Source organism: Mastacembelus armatus, chromosome 12 (genome assembly GCF_900324485.2).
Source record: "Mastacembelus armatus chromosome 12, fMasArm1.2, whole genome shotgun sequence".
In the NCBI taxonomy this organism is placed as follows: domain Eukaryota; kingdom Metazoa; phylum Chordata; class Actinopteri; order Synbranchiformes; family Mastacembelidae; genus Mastacembelus; species Mastacembelus armatus.
Genome location: NC_046644.1, coordinates 19,960,055 through 19,976,415, shown reverse-complemented (window position 1 = coordinate 19,976,415; position 16,361 = coordinate 19,960,055). Strand labels below are relative to the sequence as shown.

At 44.0% G+C, this 16,361-nt stretch overlaps 1 protein-coding gene across 1 annotated transcript; it reads left to right on the top strand.

Moving 5' to 3' along the window:
- Nucleotides 1–308: 308 nt before the first annotated feature.
- Nucleotides 309–13,079, top strand: ptpn11a (protein tyrosine phosphatase non-receptor type 11a). The gene is made up of 16 exons (XM_026297486.1): nt 309–560; nt 1,575–1,697; nt 4,105–4,299; nt 4,843–5,035; nt 5,185–5,304; nt 5,394–5,507; nt 6,355–6,451; nt 6,555–6,634; nt 7,223–7,381; nt 7,678–7,809; nt 8,577–8,731; nt 8,839–8,906; nt 9,178–9,329; nt 9,413–9,531; nt 9,713–9,818; nt 10,060–13,079. Exons 1-15 carry the CDS (start codon nt 547–549, stop codon nt 9,780–9,782), a joined length of 1,791 nt encoding a protein of 596 aa, XP_026153271.1. The 5' UTR covers nt 309–546; the 3' UTR covers nt 9,783–9,818; nt 10,060–13,079.
- Nucleotides 13,080–16,361: the final 3,282 nt, after the last annotated feature.

Below are 16,361 nucleotides of genomic sequence, written 5' to 3'. Positions count from 1 at the left end.
GGGACTGATAGAGTATAAATCCAATACAAACAAAATACAAGGTTTAAAATTATACACTGTTATACTGCGAGTTTCGCCACTTTGCCGCGAGGGCGGTAGAGTCTTCGCTGCCGCGACCTGCCGCGCCGTTTGCCGCTTGTGCCGCTGTAGTCACAAACTATGCTGCTAATGCGCATGCGCGCAGTGAAAGCGGTAGGACGCTTTAATTTATAGCACAGTGTTCGCCGGACGGGCGGAATTCTATTGCGCCATTTGACGGGGCAAAGCCGCAGAACACCGGCCTTCCATGGTGAATAAATCCACGCATCGTCTAGTTTGTCGCTTTTGGTGACGTCCAATGCTCGACTCGCTCTGAAGTCTCCGGGGCCGAGGCCTAGAGACTTTTTCTGTAACGCATAGTTTTAACGTTTGCTGTCGGTGCCCAGATTTCGGTGCCTGCTCTGACCCGCCGATGAAGCACTTTACTCCGTGATCGAAGCAGAAACGGTCGGAGACGTTAGGTAGCTAGTTGAAGCTAGTGCTAACTGCCAGCGAGGAACGAAAAAAATGACATCTCGGAGGTGAGTGTGGAAAACAACGTCTGCGGGTCACGTTAGCCTGCGAGCTAACCGGAATTAAAGTCAGCTGTTTGTTGTTTATGTGTCGGTAAACATCGGCGAGTGTGCCCAAAGTGACAGATAGCGGAAAATAGCTAACGTTAGCTAAGAACCGCTTCGTTTAGCACATACCGGCAACTTAGAGCCCAGCCTGAAGATGTTTATCACCTCACTGTTTAACCCTGCTCCCAAAACTAGTTAATGAGTTAGCTGGTTAAACTAGCTAGTACTAGCTTGGCAAAGGAAATCCCGAATACAACTATTATAGTTTAAACCTCAGAGTGGTTGTTGTGCTATGAGTTGCTGTTTATCAGACACAGTCAGTTATAGCACACAGAAAATCTACTTTCTGTCCTTAGAGTCTGGATTTGGGACAGAAAAAAACCCCAAGGAGCAACAGGCAGTCGCACATTTTTATGAAGAGATTTAAAAGAAAGAAAAAACACAGAGCGAATGAGAAGAGAAACGTTTTAAATATAGTTTGAAAAGTAAGAAAACACTGGGTATGAGGCCAAAGTGATGGGTATTAAGGTACAGGCCACATAGGTTTATATGGTAAAAATAGCTGCATGTGTGTTTTGGTCCTCAGACGTTAGAAGTTCATTCACACACAGCAAATAAACATGAAAAGTTAAATAAGAAAAGTGCTGGACTCCTGCTTGTTTCAGTTCAGCTCGGTGTGGGGCTGCATGATGAATCTGGGAGCAGTCAGACTTGTCCTGATGCTGTTGAGTAATTGATAGGAATGTAAACATGTGGACAGCCTGTTTGAGTGGGTTATGACATGCAGCAAAGGTCCCCTGTCTGAGAATCCAGCTGTGGACGTTGCAGCTACGTGATATGTGCCTTAACCGTTAGGCTACAGGGTGCTCCATAGTTTTTTTTTTATCTTATATGCATCTGCACCTTCACCTCATCAGTGTTAACCCCAAATCATTCTATTTAGCCTGAGTCTGATCAGTGTTTTCCTCCTCTCAGGTGGTTTCACCCCAACATCACAGGTGTGGAGGCTGAAAACCTCCTGCTGACCCGAGGAGTGGACGGGAGCTTTTTAGCCAGACCCAGTAAGAGCAATCCAGGAGACTTCACCCTCTCAGTACGGTAAGAGACGACACTCCTGACATTTACTGCAGCAGAAAGTGGAATATGTCTCTAAAAGCCTCCAAATAAAACGTCTGATATTTTTGCTTCTGTACGTGAGGAGTCATAGTAAAAATGAAAGATCCATCACTTTAGATGTTCTGTTCTGTGCCCTTGGATCTGTTCGTTGTACATTTTCACATCGGGTTGTGCCTTTGTTGCATCTATTTTATAGGTGCATATACCTTTAAATACAGGCTTTTTAAAACTAAGCTGTACTAATCAATGCTTTATAATGATAATCAGATGACTGTAATTTGAAAGGCTTTGTGTCTGCTGAAACAGATGCAGATCTGTTGCATGCAGATGAGAGCAAAGAGCTATGATAAACTCACTGGACACGGGTAGTCACAGCGGGTAGTCACAGCCCAGCAGCAAACAGATGATGAACATTTAGCAGCTAAATCAGCAGATATTACATTCAGGAGGTGGAGGAGATCAAACCAGAGCTAGGAGGAGGGTACAGTAAATATTGGAGTGGGATTTATCAGGTGGAGACAAACCTGACTCCAAACGGATCATCATGTTGCTGCGTGTCTGCTGGAAGTGCAAACACTTGTTAGCTGACACACTGAACATAATTCACTGAGATGACCCACTGTGCCAGTGTTTCAGCTTGTTCACACTATTAAATGATGCCTGCGTGAAAATTAAAAAGGGTTCACACACTGAATCCCCAACCATGAGCTATGTTGGTTGATAGGAGCATGATCCAAAGAAGGAAGAGCAGCTCTTTACTAATAAAAAAAAAAAAAAAAAAAAGTTTGTGGTTTTATCTCAGGCTGTGTTTGGTCATAAATTTGGAAGATGAAGTATCATTAGTTCAGTTTAGCTGAAGTAGCCGGTGTTATTTTTGTTACAGTCTCATATTTTAACTGTGCAGTCTCTCATCTCGCTCCATATTTACTTCCTATGGAAACTAAACAAGGCATGTTCCTCTTGTGAAGACTGAACCATTTCCACAGGGGGACTAGTCTCTGCTGGTTCAGACCAGCTCGTCTGGCTCGTCATGTGCACATTCTGCCAGGCTTAACCAGAAGTCATCCAAGGTTACATCTGCTGAGCCACAAATCAGCCACAGCTTCTCCTTTTCTGTTTTCTGAGATAATGGTGGCCACCTTCAGTGACTCACCCTAGTTTCTGTCTGGTTTTTGTCATGATGTTTTCCTTTAAGATCAAATCTCTGCCATCATTCTGCTTTTTCTTTGCTCGCTCACCTCATGCACTTAACAGAATTTGCGCCCATCTTGTTAATGATGCATGTGTCTTGTACTATTTATCACGTTACTAATTTTAATCCTAAACATGCACTCTGCATCAGTAGAGCTGGAGGATACAAAACATGCATAATGCTGCAAATAGGGCTGCAGCAAATGATCACTGATCATCCTGTTAAGGTTTTGGTCTGTAATATGTCTCAGAAGAAGCTGTCTCACGTTCCTAGAGCCCCAGATGATGCTGTTGACTAACGGTTCAAAACTCAAAGATATTTAGTTCACGGCTGCAGCTCATGACTGTTACTAATTAATCTTCTGTTAAATTCTCATTCATTGGTCTATAAAATGTCTGACATAGTCACTTTTTATCAGAGTCTTATGTGATGCAGTCTGTTTCCATGTGCAACGGTCCAAATATTTTCAGTTTACATTGATCTAAAACAGAGAGAACAGTAAATAGATGGAAAGAAATCAGAGAATTCATATTTTTGCTTAATAAATCACTTGAAGTTAATTCATTTCATTTTTGCTGATTGACTAATGGTTGTGCCTCTGTTTCAGTTTGTTGCTGCATAAAACAGAAAAACCACACAATTAGGGTTCTTGAACTAGGTTCTTAAACTGGGTTCTTAAACTAGGCCGTGTTTGACTCTTATAAAGCAGTCGGTCAAGTCTGATGTCATAAGTTTAGCTGTTTTTGTGCTGAAGTTGTGTATGTGTTTTTGTTCTTGTGGTGCATGTTTGAATTTCTGTGAAATGCCTGTTGATTTGCTGTAACATCAACCTGCCGTGGGACTGCAGATGAAACTCAGCCTGTGTGGCTAAATCTGGCCTATGTTCATGACTCATAGTGGTTGATGTTTATTAATATGTATTGTCCCAGTTTAAATGAAGAAACAGAAGAAGTGATTGGTTCATGTAATAAGTCAAACTAAAGTATAATGTTGAGTCAGCAGTATTTCTGCAGCATTTACTATTAGACTAGTGTCATTTGTTCATAATGTCCCAGTATGTGAGAATAAGACGGTGCTTTACAAAGGTTGTTTGATTTATACTAAATGATTTGACTTTAAGCCAAGAACGTGTGGGCCTGTTTGTGTCCCTGATCTTCATGCTCTGGCTTCCTCTAAACGACTGTACTTTCTCCGCAGGCGAAATGGAGCTGTCACCCACATCAAGATCCAGAACACAGGAGACTACTATGACCTTTACGGTGGGGAGAAGTTTGCCACTCTGGCAGAGCTGGTGCAGTATTACATGGAGCATCATGGGCAACTGAAAGAGAAAAATGGAGACGTTATTGAGCTCAAGTATCCTCTCAACTGTGCCGACCCCACCTCCGAGAGGTCAGTGAGGGCCCTCGATTTTATATTGTTGTGCTTGGACGTAGTCCTTAGCAACTGTTCGGATATTATCAGTTCCACTTCAGGTTGTTTTTTGAAATTAGTATTGTAGTGGAAAGGTCCACTCAGTAGCTGGTGTGTTGCTGTCAAATACAGTAATACTGCAGTTCCCCAATTTCATCTGCTACATATCATAAAGTAGAGTTAGTGGGAAATGTACTTTTTCATGCTAAGAAAGAGGAACTGACCATGTAGTGGTTATACATCCGGTGCTCTCATTACATTCATCCACACTAACTCTTCTCTAAATGCAGTTTGTGCTTTTAACTTTGTTAAAGTCTGTGCCATTTAAAGTTACCGTGTTTTATATCCCCAGAAATAAAACCAGCTTCCAGCTGTATGTTTTAGTGGAGTTGTTCCTCCTTTCTGGAACCAGAGACGCTCCAGAGAAAACAAAGATGTTTCATAAAGTGAAGCTTTTCGAGCGAGCAGAGTCCAGTCGAGAAGGATACCGAACGGTTGTTTTGTCGCTGTGTGTTTTGTCAGGTGGTTCCACGGACACCTGTCGGGCCGGGAGGCTGAGAAGCTGCTGACAGAGAAAGGGAAGAACGGCAGCTTCCTGGTGAGAGAGAGTCAGAGCCATCCTGGGGATTTTGTTCTGTCCGTTCGTACAGGAGACGACAAGACAGACAGCAGTGACAGCAAACCCAAAGTCACTCATGTCATGATCCGCTGCCAGGTAAACCCTGCCCCCTTACATTCAGATATTTAGAACTGGACTGAAGGAATCTGAGGACCCTGGTTTCATGCGTGCGTGCAGATCTGAGTCTGTTTAGTCTCAAACAGGACTTTTGTACTTGTGGCTGATGTGACTGTCTTTTTATGTAGCATGACCAAAAGTATGACGTGGGTGGAGGGGAGAAGTTTGACTCGCTCACTGACTTGGTGGAGCACTACAAAAAGAACCCCATGGTGGAAACTCTGGGCACTGTGCTTCAGCTCAAACAGGTACCTCCCAAATGTCCATGTCTGCAAAGCGTCCTCAAAGTCAGTGGAACAGTGAGCTGAGGACACTTTTCTCGTTGTTCTCTCTGCAGCCCCTGAACACTACTCGGATTAACGCGGCAGAGATCGAAAGTCGAGTCAGGGAGCTGAGCAAACTGGCAGAGGCCACAGACAAGGTCAAACAGGGCTTCTGGGAAGAGTTTGAGGTGGGTGGCTCTGTTTTTAAGTATTTTCATTCTTTCATGCAGCTCCTCTGACTTGTCTCTTTTTCTGCACCAGACAGTGTCTGTCCTTTCTGTACGTAAACATACAGGCTAAGGCGTGTTTCACACACACAGCTCATCAGGGAAATGTGGTCAGGTCTGAGTCAGCAGCCACATCACTGCTATGTAAAAAAAATCATGATGAGCTTTGTAAGTGATCAGTTTTATTTTTTGCATCTGTGTAAGAAAAAAAAGATTTGAAACTGGGTTGAATATGTTGTTTCATGTACCATCAAGACAGTAAAATACAACTGAGGAAGTCCAGTTGAAGGAGCAGATTCCACTTAATAAAGTCTGTGACACTCACACAGGATTGTACAAAATGTGTCAGGGCAGCAGTAGAAACATGGCGTACATGTCACATGGTCCTCCACCTGCAGCGCGTGTTTGCATGTATGTGATTGGCCGACGCAGCGTCTTGATGATGTTGCACTGCAGAGAAAGTTGAACCAGATTGACTTTTTCTACCTTCAGTGGAAACCACTGAAACCACGGACATCTTCAGTACAGCACACTGCAGAACTCCTACTGATAATATCATCCACTGCTTTGTGTTGTGTGCGTGTGAACGCACCATTAGGCCTCAGCTGCAGAATAAGTTGTCTAGTCCTTTAGAGGTGCAGAAAACATTTTTCACTGGCTTAGTTCATCTTGCTGATCAGATGTTAGATCACGCACCTTTACATGTGTCTGTCTGAGTGAGTTAAAGCCTTCAACTAAACGTACAGATTCAGTTTCTGAAAAGGAGGTTGACATGACGACATGTTGAATTGTTTCTGTTTGCATCCAGACCTTGCAGCAACAGGAGTGCAAACTTCTCTACAGTCGCAAAGAGGGCCAGAGACAAGAGAACAAAAACAAGAACAGATACAAAAACATTCTGCCTTGTAAGAAACCCTGACGACTCTTTCACTACATCGTTTCAGTTCAGCAGTTCACTGAGGGGGTGGTAACCGCGACTGACCGCACTCTTTCTCTTTCTGCTTCCAGTCGACCACACACGAGTGGTGCTCAACGATGGAGACACGAACGAGCCAGGCTCTGACTACATCAATGCTAATATCATCATGGTAGTATCCTCAGGAAACACACACGTCTGTTGTATATGCATTGATCCTGCAGCTTTACAGCTGGACAGTCAGTTTGTTCCTTTTTGCTTGTTTTGACTCCATGTTGGTTCAGCTCAGCTGACTGACCTGTGTGCAGTGCTGGAAGAAGTACTCAGATCCTTTACTGCAGTACCAGCAGCAGTACCACACTTTAAGTACCCCACTACAAGGAGAAGTCCTGCATTCAGTCTTATTGAAGTAGAAGTGTCCAAGTGTAATCAGCCAAGTATCAAAGTAAAAGTCCTCATTCTGCTGAACTTTACTGCAGTAGTTGTTTAAGATCAGATCAGTTTGAAGTACTTTATAAACTGTGGATAACTTCATCTGCAGCAGAGCATCATATTCTACAAGATCTCATATGTTTGAAGCTTTTACTGGACAGGAAGTAACTGTAGCAGTAAAAAGTAGAGTATCTACCTCTGGGATGTGGAGTAAAAGTATAAAGTTGTGCATAACCTGCACATACTCCAGTAAAGTGCATGTAGTTCAAATTTGCACTGAAGTACAGAACAGAAATGAAAATGTACTAAGTGATGTTTGTGTCTGCAGCCGGAGCTGGACGCAAAGTGCAACAGCGCCAAGATGAAGAAGAGCTACATCGCCACTCAGGGCTGTCTGCAGAACACCATCAGTGACTTCTGGAGGATGGTGTTTCAGGTGAACTCTCGGGTCATCGTCATGACCACCAAAGAGGTGGAGAGGGGAAAGGTGAGCATGATGCTCTGTCAAGGCAGTTTGTAGTTTTGTGTTGGACAGTTCTGAAGTTAAACCTCTGACATCAAAAATCAGAATCAAAACAAAGCTGGAACCGAGAATCCACTAATGAGGATTTTCGTTATAGAGGATCATGAGTCCTGATTAGTTGACTGATCAGTTTGGTTGTTATTTTTAACCAAACGATGTTGGATTTACAATCACAGAAGACAAAGAAAACCAGCATATAATCACAGTGGAGACACTGGAACCAAAGGACATGTGACAAAGTGGATGTTGTGTCCCAACAGAGTAAATGTGTGAAGTACTGGCCGGACATGTCGGCTCTGAAGGAGTACGGCGCCATGCGTGTACGCAATGTCAGAGAGACGGCTGCACACGACTACACCTTAAGAGAGCTCAAACTGTCCAAGGTGGGACAGGTAAGTCCAGTGTGTGAACAAACTAACACTGTAATTGTTTTGGTGCGACTTCACTACATGGCAGTGGTGAGTAGGTGACATTTGAATGAACATGTTGTTTACATGGATGCACATGCAGCTTTTCATACCTTGGACAATAAGTGGGGAATGGGGTTTGAAATGATGAATTTTAAACTTCAGAGTTTTAGTTTTAACACAATCCTTAAACGGTCATAACATTCTTCTAACATGTGGTGGTAATAAAACACTTGAAAGAACTGAAATCCTTTCTTAGGCCTAAATATTTCAAATATTTTAAAGTACATCACATCCCAGAATTGCACAGTGAAAAACGTGAGTTTGAAAGAGAACACCAGTGGTTTTCTCTGTTTCTTATTCTGCACAAATCCCATCCAGAGACTGACAGCACCAATGAATGTGGTGTCCTCAGCGTAATGTGTGTGGACCCAGAACCTGGTTTAGCTTGTTGGTCTGTCCCCAAAAACTGTTGAAACCACAGCAGGGATCCGCACCGCTGCACTGGCTCACATGGTTCTTCTCACCATGTGAGTTCACCAGTGTGTGGATTAGATTTGTGGTAAACAACAAACAGAAAATCACTGGTTTGATCCTTGAATAGAACAGACTAATGCATGTTTTAAAAAATCATTTCCGGACTGGTCCTTTCAAAACCCTCAGTGTTCACGTATCGAGGTGGTAACTGCTCAGTTTGAAGCTCAGTTTGATCACCCTGTATGTTGAAAGGTTATTCTCCTGTGTGTGTTCAGGGCAACACAGAACGCACAGTTTGGCAGTATCACTTCAAGGCCTGGCCGGATCACGGAGTCCCCACTGAGGCCGGCGGTGTGCTCGACTTCTTAGAGGAGGTCAACCTGAAACAAGAGGGCATACTGGAGGCCGGGCCTATAGCGGTACACTGCAGGTACGCTCACGCCAAACGCCGGAGACGCTTCAGGAAATGAGCCACAGCAATAGCAGTGGGAGCGGAGGACACTCGTTTAATCCAAGATGTTCTCTTTTGTTCTGCAGTGCAGGGATTGGGCGGACAGGGACGTTTATAGTGATCGACATCCTGATAGATGTGATCAGAGAAAAAGGTGAGTCTGGATTCTTTGCACCCAGGCCACATTTACACCCGTCACGTCTCCCATCCTGATAAAATCCTGCTAATCCATGTCAAAGTCGCTCAGGTCCTTGCTGTGCCCGTTTTCCCTCCTTCCAACGCATCAGATTTGAAAGGTCTTCATGTCATTAGTTGATGAACTTATTGATCTGACTGCAGTTCAGCAGGATACGAGGTTGTCTAACTATCAGTGATAGTATTAGTGTAAGTGTGTGCTGATGGTGTATGTCGTGTTCCCGCCGCAGGGGTGGACTGTGACATCGACGTGCCAAAGACCATCCAGATGGTTCGTTCTCAGCGCTCGGGGATGGTGCAGACCGAGGCGCAGTACAGGTTTATCTACATGGCTGTGCAGCACTACATAGAAACTCTGCAGAAACGCATAGAGGAGGAGCAGGTCTGCAGCAAACAACCGCTCACTTCTTCATTTCTGCTTTTTCTGCTCCTGTCACTAACCTGTCTCTGCTTTCTCCTCGGCAGAAAAGTAAGATTAAAGGACGCGAGTACACCAACATTAAATACTCTTTGTCTGACCTGACTGGAGGAGAGCAGAGCCCTCTGCCTCCCTGCACTCCCATTCCTACTCCCACCTGCACAGAGTAAGTAACTCTGCTCCTCTGTCTAACTTCTTTCCAGCCTCTAGAGGGTCTAATGATCCAAAACAAAGTCCAGAGTGGTATAGCTGAGTACTGGTTACCTGCAGTTATCACACTGTGTGTAGCTCATGCACCGCTCAGTCAGAAGAAAGCCCTGTCAGTCGTCTGTGTTCTGTGTCCTCAGGATGAGGGAGGACAGCTCCAGAGTGTATGAGAACGTGGGCCTGATGCAGCAGCAGAAGAGCTACAGATGAGATTCACCTTTGACCCCAGTGCTCTACAAGTTCCAGGTACATGCAGCAGAATGCTGGTTCAGAATGCTGCTCGTCATAGAAGGAAATCCTGAACGTACACGCTATTCAAATAGGGGCCAGTTAAAGCAACTGGAAGAATGTGTGTTTTTATATGAACAGTGGGTCCAAATGTCTGTAACGTGTAGTGATGAATAATCATCTTTTTAGGACCTGCCTCTACCTGCTGTTGAAGTCAAAGTCACAGCTTTAATGTGTTTTTGTCCTTTGTCTCTTTCAGGATCTTGATACCTGACAGTTTTTTCTCCAGCCACACCTTGACGCCTGAGACTTGACCGTAATGACATGGAACAATGGAAAAAAAACAAAAACACGAGCGAGACCAGACACCGGGTTCCTCTTGTTCTCGCTCCTCAGACGTTTGCCCTCTAGTTGAAATCGAAACCACTGTGAGAAGCCTAACACACTAAATCTCCCACTAAACCACAGTTTGGGTTTAGCCTTTATTAAGTTTGACCCCAGCAAGGGCTGCAAACAGTGGGCGCTCTCCTCAGAGGGAAATCTAGCACCTAACACTCGCTCGTTTTTTTAATGACCAATGGAAAGTTGTGTAGATTGTTGTAGAGGGAAGAGAGGCCTGTGCCAAAACCACAAAGCGTTCTGTCCACATTTCTCCAAAGTCTCTGTTAGGCCTTTAAAGCAGTGAGAGACAGGATCTTATTTGTGGACAAAGGAGGGTCAAAGTTTCCAGTGATTATTGTCTAGTTTTCACTGCATTAGTGTTTCTGAACGAAGTAATCTTGGCATTATAGTGTAACACCACCGTTACCGATGATCCACTAACTTCTAAACATCAATTCCTTTTCACACCAGAACCGCCTGGAAGATGAACTGAAATCCAGGCTGTTCGGAGTGTGACTTAACGTCTTTCTTTTTAGTTCACTTGGGTTTAATCTGCTTTTGTCTCTTAATGAACCATTCCTGAGCTCACGCCGAATGTCCTTAATGCTGCACTTTGACTTGGCAGCATAACCGTTACAGTCAAGCCTTGATTCACCGGGTGGATTTATTAAGAATCAAATCTGGGATTTGCAGAGGAGTTTCTTGCCCGCACTTCTATGTCAGTCAGTGTGAGGACGTATGAAGATTTCAGGAGAGTCTGTGTGTATCTCAGTTTCAGGCATCACCACAGACGCACAGCTGCCAAAAAACGTTGTTGTGTAAGTTTTTTTTTTAAAGTGCATATTACTCTTCAGTTCTTGTTCTTTTAAAGATGAATGCCTTCTGTGTACTATTGCCTATTTGGAGCACCACATGTACTTAATGTTTTTTAACAGTCACACATCTCTCGGCTTTGGCAGGATAGTTTAGTCTCTTTACTAGGTAATACTCACACAAGTACACGCAGGATTTTTTTTTTTACTAATCAAAGTAATATTGAAAGGAATAGTTCAGTATTGAAACAGTCTTATTCCTGAGATTGATATCACTCAGTTCTGCGTTAAATATGAAGCTGTAGCCAGTTAGCTTAGCTTAAAACAGGGGAACCTTCATCACCACATTTAAATGTTTTTTACACATTATATCTCAGTTGTTTTAAGTTATAGTCCTGGAGATTTCATTCCTTGGTAACAGCAGGTGCGTTTGAATACAACTGCAAACAGTTGCTGAGCGGCTGCTTTGTACGGAACCATAACAAACAAGCAGCTGGTTTGCCTGTTTCCAGTGCAGTCAGTAAGAAGAATCTGCAGTCGTGACTATTTTGGAGACTTTATCCTGCGAATGTGGGCGCAGTGAGGAGTTTGTTCAGTTACTGTCAGAAAACGCTGCAAATGTTTGTGTTTTTGTTTTCTGTAGGCGTCTTTGATCACAAACAAATATATTCCATTTCCTGTGATGCCTTCATAATAAAAGTTTGTTTTTTATGCGAGGAGGAGGGGGAAGAAGCAGCAGCAGGAAGTGATGTGGTAGCATTAGCATTAGCAGTAGTCAGATCACAAAACAGCAGCTTTGGGTTGAATGATGCCTCGTTGCCTGTGAATCCTGTGTGTGTGAAGGGAATGTAAACCCAGAGCAGGAAGAGCAGAGTGAAACTATCAGTCGTTACATGGCTAAAGTCATTAGAACCTGATGGAACTGTTTAACCAAGCTCTGGTCATGTGGGTCATTTTGTGCTGGAGCCTTTTCTTGGCCTGGTGCAGTGACTTGTCCCAGGCTAGCTGTTTCCCTCTGCTTCCATTCATTATGCTAAGCTAGGCTAACCTTCTCTGTGGCTTCATATTTAAAGGGACTGAGACTGGTATCAATCTTTTCATCCAACTCCAGACAGATAAACAGCTACAGTGTTCAGCAAGTTGTTTCCATCCTGACTCACTCATTTCAAACGTGTGGCCTCAGTATTTGCTTCTGCCGAGCCTTTCCAGCTTCTGCACATTTGCTCACCATCACTGCGCCTTGACAAACTGCAGTCTTGTGACTGAACTTGGAGAAACAGCGCCGAGTCTCTCGGTTGAGAGAAAAAGGGAGGAGCAGCTCTCCTCTTTGCCTTGAGGGACGGTTCTCACCAACCACTGATCCAGGATTGAACAGCTGCTTTTCACAGCAAAGAAATCATGAAATCAGTGTTTTTCTGTTTTCTTTGAATTGTCTCCCCCTGGGTGAACTCCATCCACTGTAGTGTGGTGTACTGTATGCAGTTTTATTGTGGAAAGGACGACTTTGTATTTGTGTAATGTTTAGTGGAGCGCTTGCTTGTTGTGTTTTGTGTCCTGTGATGTGTGTGTGTGTGTGCAGGGATATGTGTGTGTGTGCTGTGAGTGTGTGGCTGCTGATAGCCACAAGGATGCTTTCTTTTCTTCCCCAATGATAAAACTGCTTTCCATTTATCATGTAAGCAATTTAGATGCATAGACGTGCCTTCTATGCATATGCCTATGTGTATGTGATAGCGATTAAAGCGAAACAGTGCTCTTTAGTTTCCACCGCCATTCAAGAACCTGTAACACTTAAATGTGAATTGCTTCATCCTGAACAAAAAAGGACAAACGGTGATCGCAATGCAAACAAACTATATTTTTTAACATGTATATTGTACATGAGTACCAGGTAGAGGAGAATGTACTTACTAAAACATATCTACTTGCCAATAAGATATACTGTGTGTATATTCCTACAGCTTTCTCTCTGTGACACAGGGAGGGACCTCTCTCAAAGCTTCAGAGGTTTATTGTATGACTTTCAATGCAGTTAACCATGTTAACTCCCTCAATAACAATAAATGACTAGCTCTTGCCTCATTCAGCCAGTCTCCTTTTCTTTTAGTCTGCGATTTAGTCGAAAGGCCTCTGGTATAAGTGGTTACGCTCTTGCTTCAGTGTAAATACACTAGAAATATCTAGAAATGTTCAGTAATCATTAGTCTGAACGTCTGTCATGTTTCAAATGTCAGTTTGGTAAAACTACAATGTAGAAATTAAACAAAACTAAAAACATTTCTGATCAAATCTACAACCTGTGCTTGTTGCTGAAAGTTTAAGTATTTTAAGAAACATGGTACCTGAACCAGTTAAAACGGGAAAGGAGCATTTGTACTTTTGTCGTGAGCACTGAAAGGAGTGGAAGTGGTGATTAGAGCTGTGGCTATTAAAGATGAAGGTGGATCAGAGTAAGATGTGAATGACACTGAAGTGTCAATGAATCCAGTGCAAGTTCAGTTTAAACCATCAGGAAAGTAAAAATTGCATCGTCTCCCGTCCTGATCCAGTTGTCCTTCTGTTGAAAGGTCCCTGCTCTCCTTCCTCCTGGGTGTCTTGGTTCACTCAGACCCTGTCCAGTCATGTGACGGCCCACAGCACACACTCTCACAGCAGACACACTGTCTCTGTCATTTCAGGGACAGACCTTGACAGACTAGTCCTAGTTATTTCTCTCCCTGCAGCTTTTTGCATCAGTGTTGAAATGTGTGTGTCACTCAGTCCAGATCCCAACCAGAGACTGACAGCACCAATAGATGGTGTCCTCAGCGTAACGTGTGTGAATCCAGAACCTGATTTAGCTTGTTGGACCTCCACTGTTGTCCATTGGTTTTAGAAGATAAAAACACAAAACATAACAAATTGAATTACACAATAAATTGGCAGCTGACCAGGAATCTGCAGATTGTTCTTTTTGTCCCACTGTGATCTTTACCTTCCATCCACAGGTACCACAGGACTGAATTTTAAAGGATGCGACTGGATTTTGCTGAAATGCACCTTGGGATTAGTAGTTAACTTCCCCCTAATGTGTTATGGAAACCTGTTTTATCATGCTGGGAGAGTTTCATACTATACAAGAGCTCCAGCTGTGGGTCACTAACATTAATACACGGAAACGAATGGGACCAGGAAATACAGTATCTCCTCCAACATCATGTAACCTGTAATCTTTGTTCTCAGCTTGTTGTACCCCCAAGTGGCCACGTACTGCAGCTTTAATCCTTGTATTTCTTTATGAATGTCTCCCGTTTCCCTCCCCCTGCCCCTTTACCGTCTTTCTTTCTGTCCCCTTCTTTCAGAGACCGGGTCCTCGGGGGATTGGGGGCTTTGCCACAGGATCCACATCCATTCAGCTGGCGACCACTCACTCGCTGCTGAGCCAAAACCGCTTCACTGGGGCTGCTTCAGGCCACTAACAGGGATAAAAGTTAATGGGTTGTGACATCCACACACACACACACACACACACACACACACACACACATAAACCCTTCCAGACGTTCAGCTTATAGAGAGAACCAGCAATTCTCCTTAAAGACTTAAGGGATGTTTGCAGAGCAGAACACACACACTCACATCACGGACCTGAAGCTCCAGTATGTGTGGCCATGGACGTGGCATCTATCTGTCGTGTTGGATTAAGAGAACCTCGTCCTCTGCCTGCAGGAAACGTCTCTCTGAAAACCAAACTTGATGCTCATGAACTTTTCTCATAAAGGATCACACAAAGATCTTAGAAGGTCACTGCAGGAGTTTATAGATCATTTATTTTGGGTTTCCTTCCAGTTAGTCCGGTTTAGTTCTCACACAGTTTAGGGAAACAGCAGATAATGTGTTGCTCATTGCTTCTTTCTAGAGGCTCTGAAGCTTTGGGAGTCACAGCTCCTCTGAAATGAGTTAGGGTGTATTCACATTTTCATCCTCAGCTCATTCACATGTTTTGGCTTCAGAGCGTCACATGCAGCAGCTTTTCATGTGTGGTTATGAAAGTGTGCTGTCACCAACAGTGTCTCACAGTGTGTTTCTGGGATTTAAACTGTGGCTCAAACAGACATTTGGCCTGTTGCTCTAGATTTGAGGCTCGTTTGTTATTCTACGGTTTGGGAAGTTCAGAAACACACTCAGCACTGTTACAGTGATGCGTCTGTATTTAGGCCAAAGCACCGCTGTCTGCTAACATGGCTCCAGATGTCAGGTGGCCCATGGCTTTGGAAGCCTCCTCAGGTTAGATTACTGGGGTCTGTGTAACTGGGTGAAGCGACAATCAGAGGCTGCTCAGCTGTGTGGAGGTGAGGAAGGAGCCAGGACTTGATCTGTTCCTGGCTCATCTTTTTCATTCTCGACTATTTCTGGAAATAATCTGAAAGTCTGAAAAAACGCCCCTTCGTCTCTGTGTTTAAACCCTCGGCCTCCCTCTCTGTGACCTCTGACCTTTCTTCCAGCCTCTGACAGGGTCGTGTAACTATAGTTCTGATCCAGTTACTGAGGATTTATGAAGCCTGAATCCTTACTGGCATTTTCTGTAGTTTGGATGTAAGTTTGGCTTCAGCTCCCACCTTGTTAAGCTTGGTTTAGCCTGATCAGGGTGCCTGTGCTGCTGCTGTTCTCTGTAGTTACAGGGTTCTGTCTTGTGCCGGGTCTCCTCTGTGCAGTTTGGGATTAGTGGTTTGCAGACAGCATCATCTTTAACCATGAAACACAGCTCATATCTTCCCCCTGTGCCATGTGCAGGGTGTGATTCCTTCATGAGCTTGTTCTGGCTCCAGTTCAAGGTTCAAATTCAGTTTGGTGCAGGTTTCAGAGCAGAGGGGGAAGCGAAGGAGCCACCAGAGGGCGACAGTGGGCTGGTCACAGCTGCACAGTGTGGCTGTTTGATTCCAGCCAAACGATCAGAGTCGTCCTCTGGGACTTTAACAATAATTGCACAGAACAAAGCAGATCCACAGATGCTGCTGTCTGCCTAATGTCCCATATGTGTGACAGGAACAGCTTTGGCTTTGTTGCTCCACTGACCATCGGTGAAAATGCTTAAGGTTTAACTCTTGGCTCCGTTTGCTGAATAGTAGAATGACATAATCACGATGGTCTGTAACTGCACGGTGCTGCAGGCCTGTGGAGTCTGTATTGTATTGGACATAATAAGTGCAGCTGTTTTGCCGGAGGGGAAATAAAGGACCATAAATAGATGTTTTAGAAAGAATTCCCATGTGGTGCATCAATGGACGCCTGGCACAGCCTGTGTAGTCAGATCAGTGAAATCTGTCAAACAGTGACAGTCACTGTGAAGTCTCAGATCCTCCTCCTCAGTGAATGTAAAAATACTCCA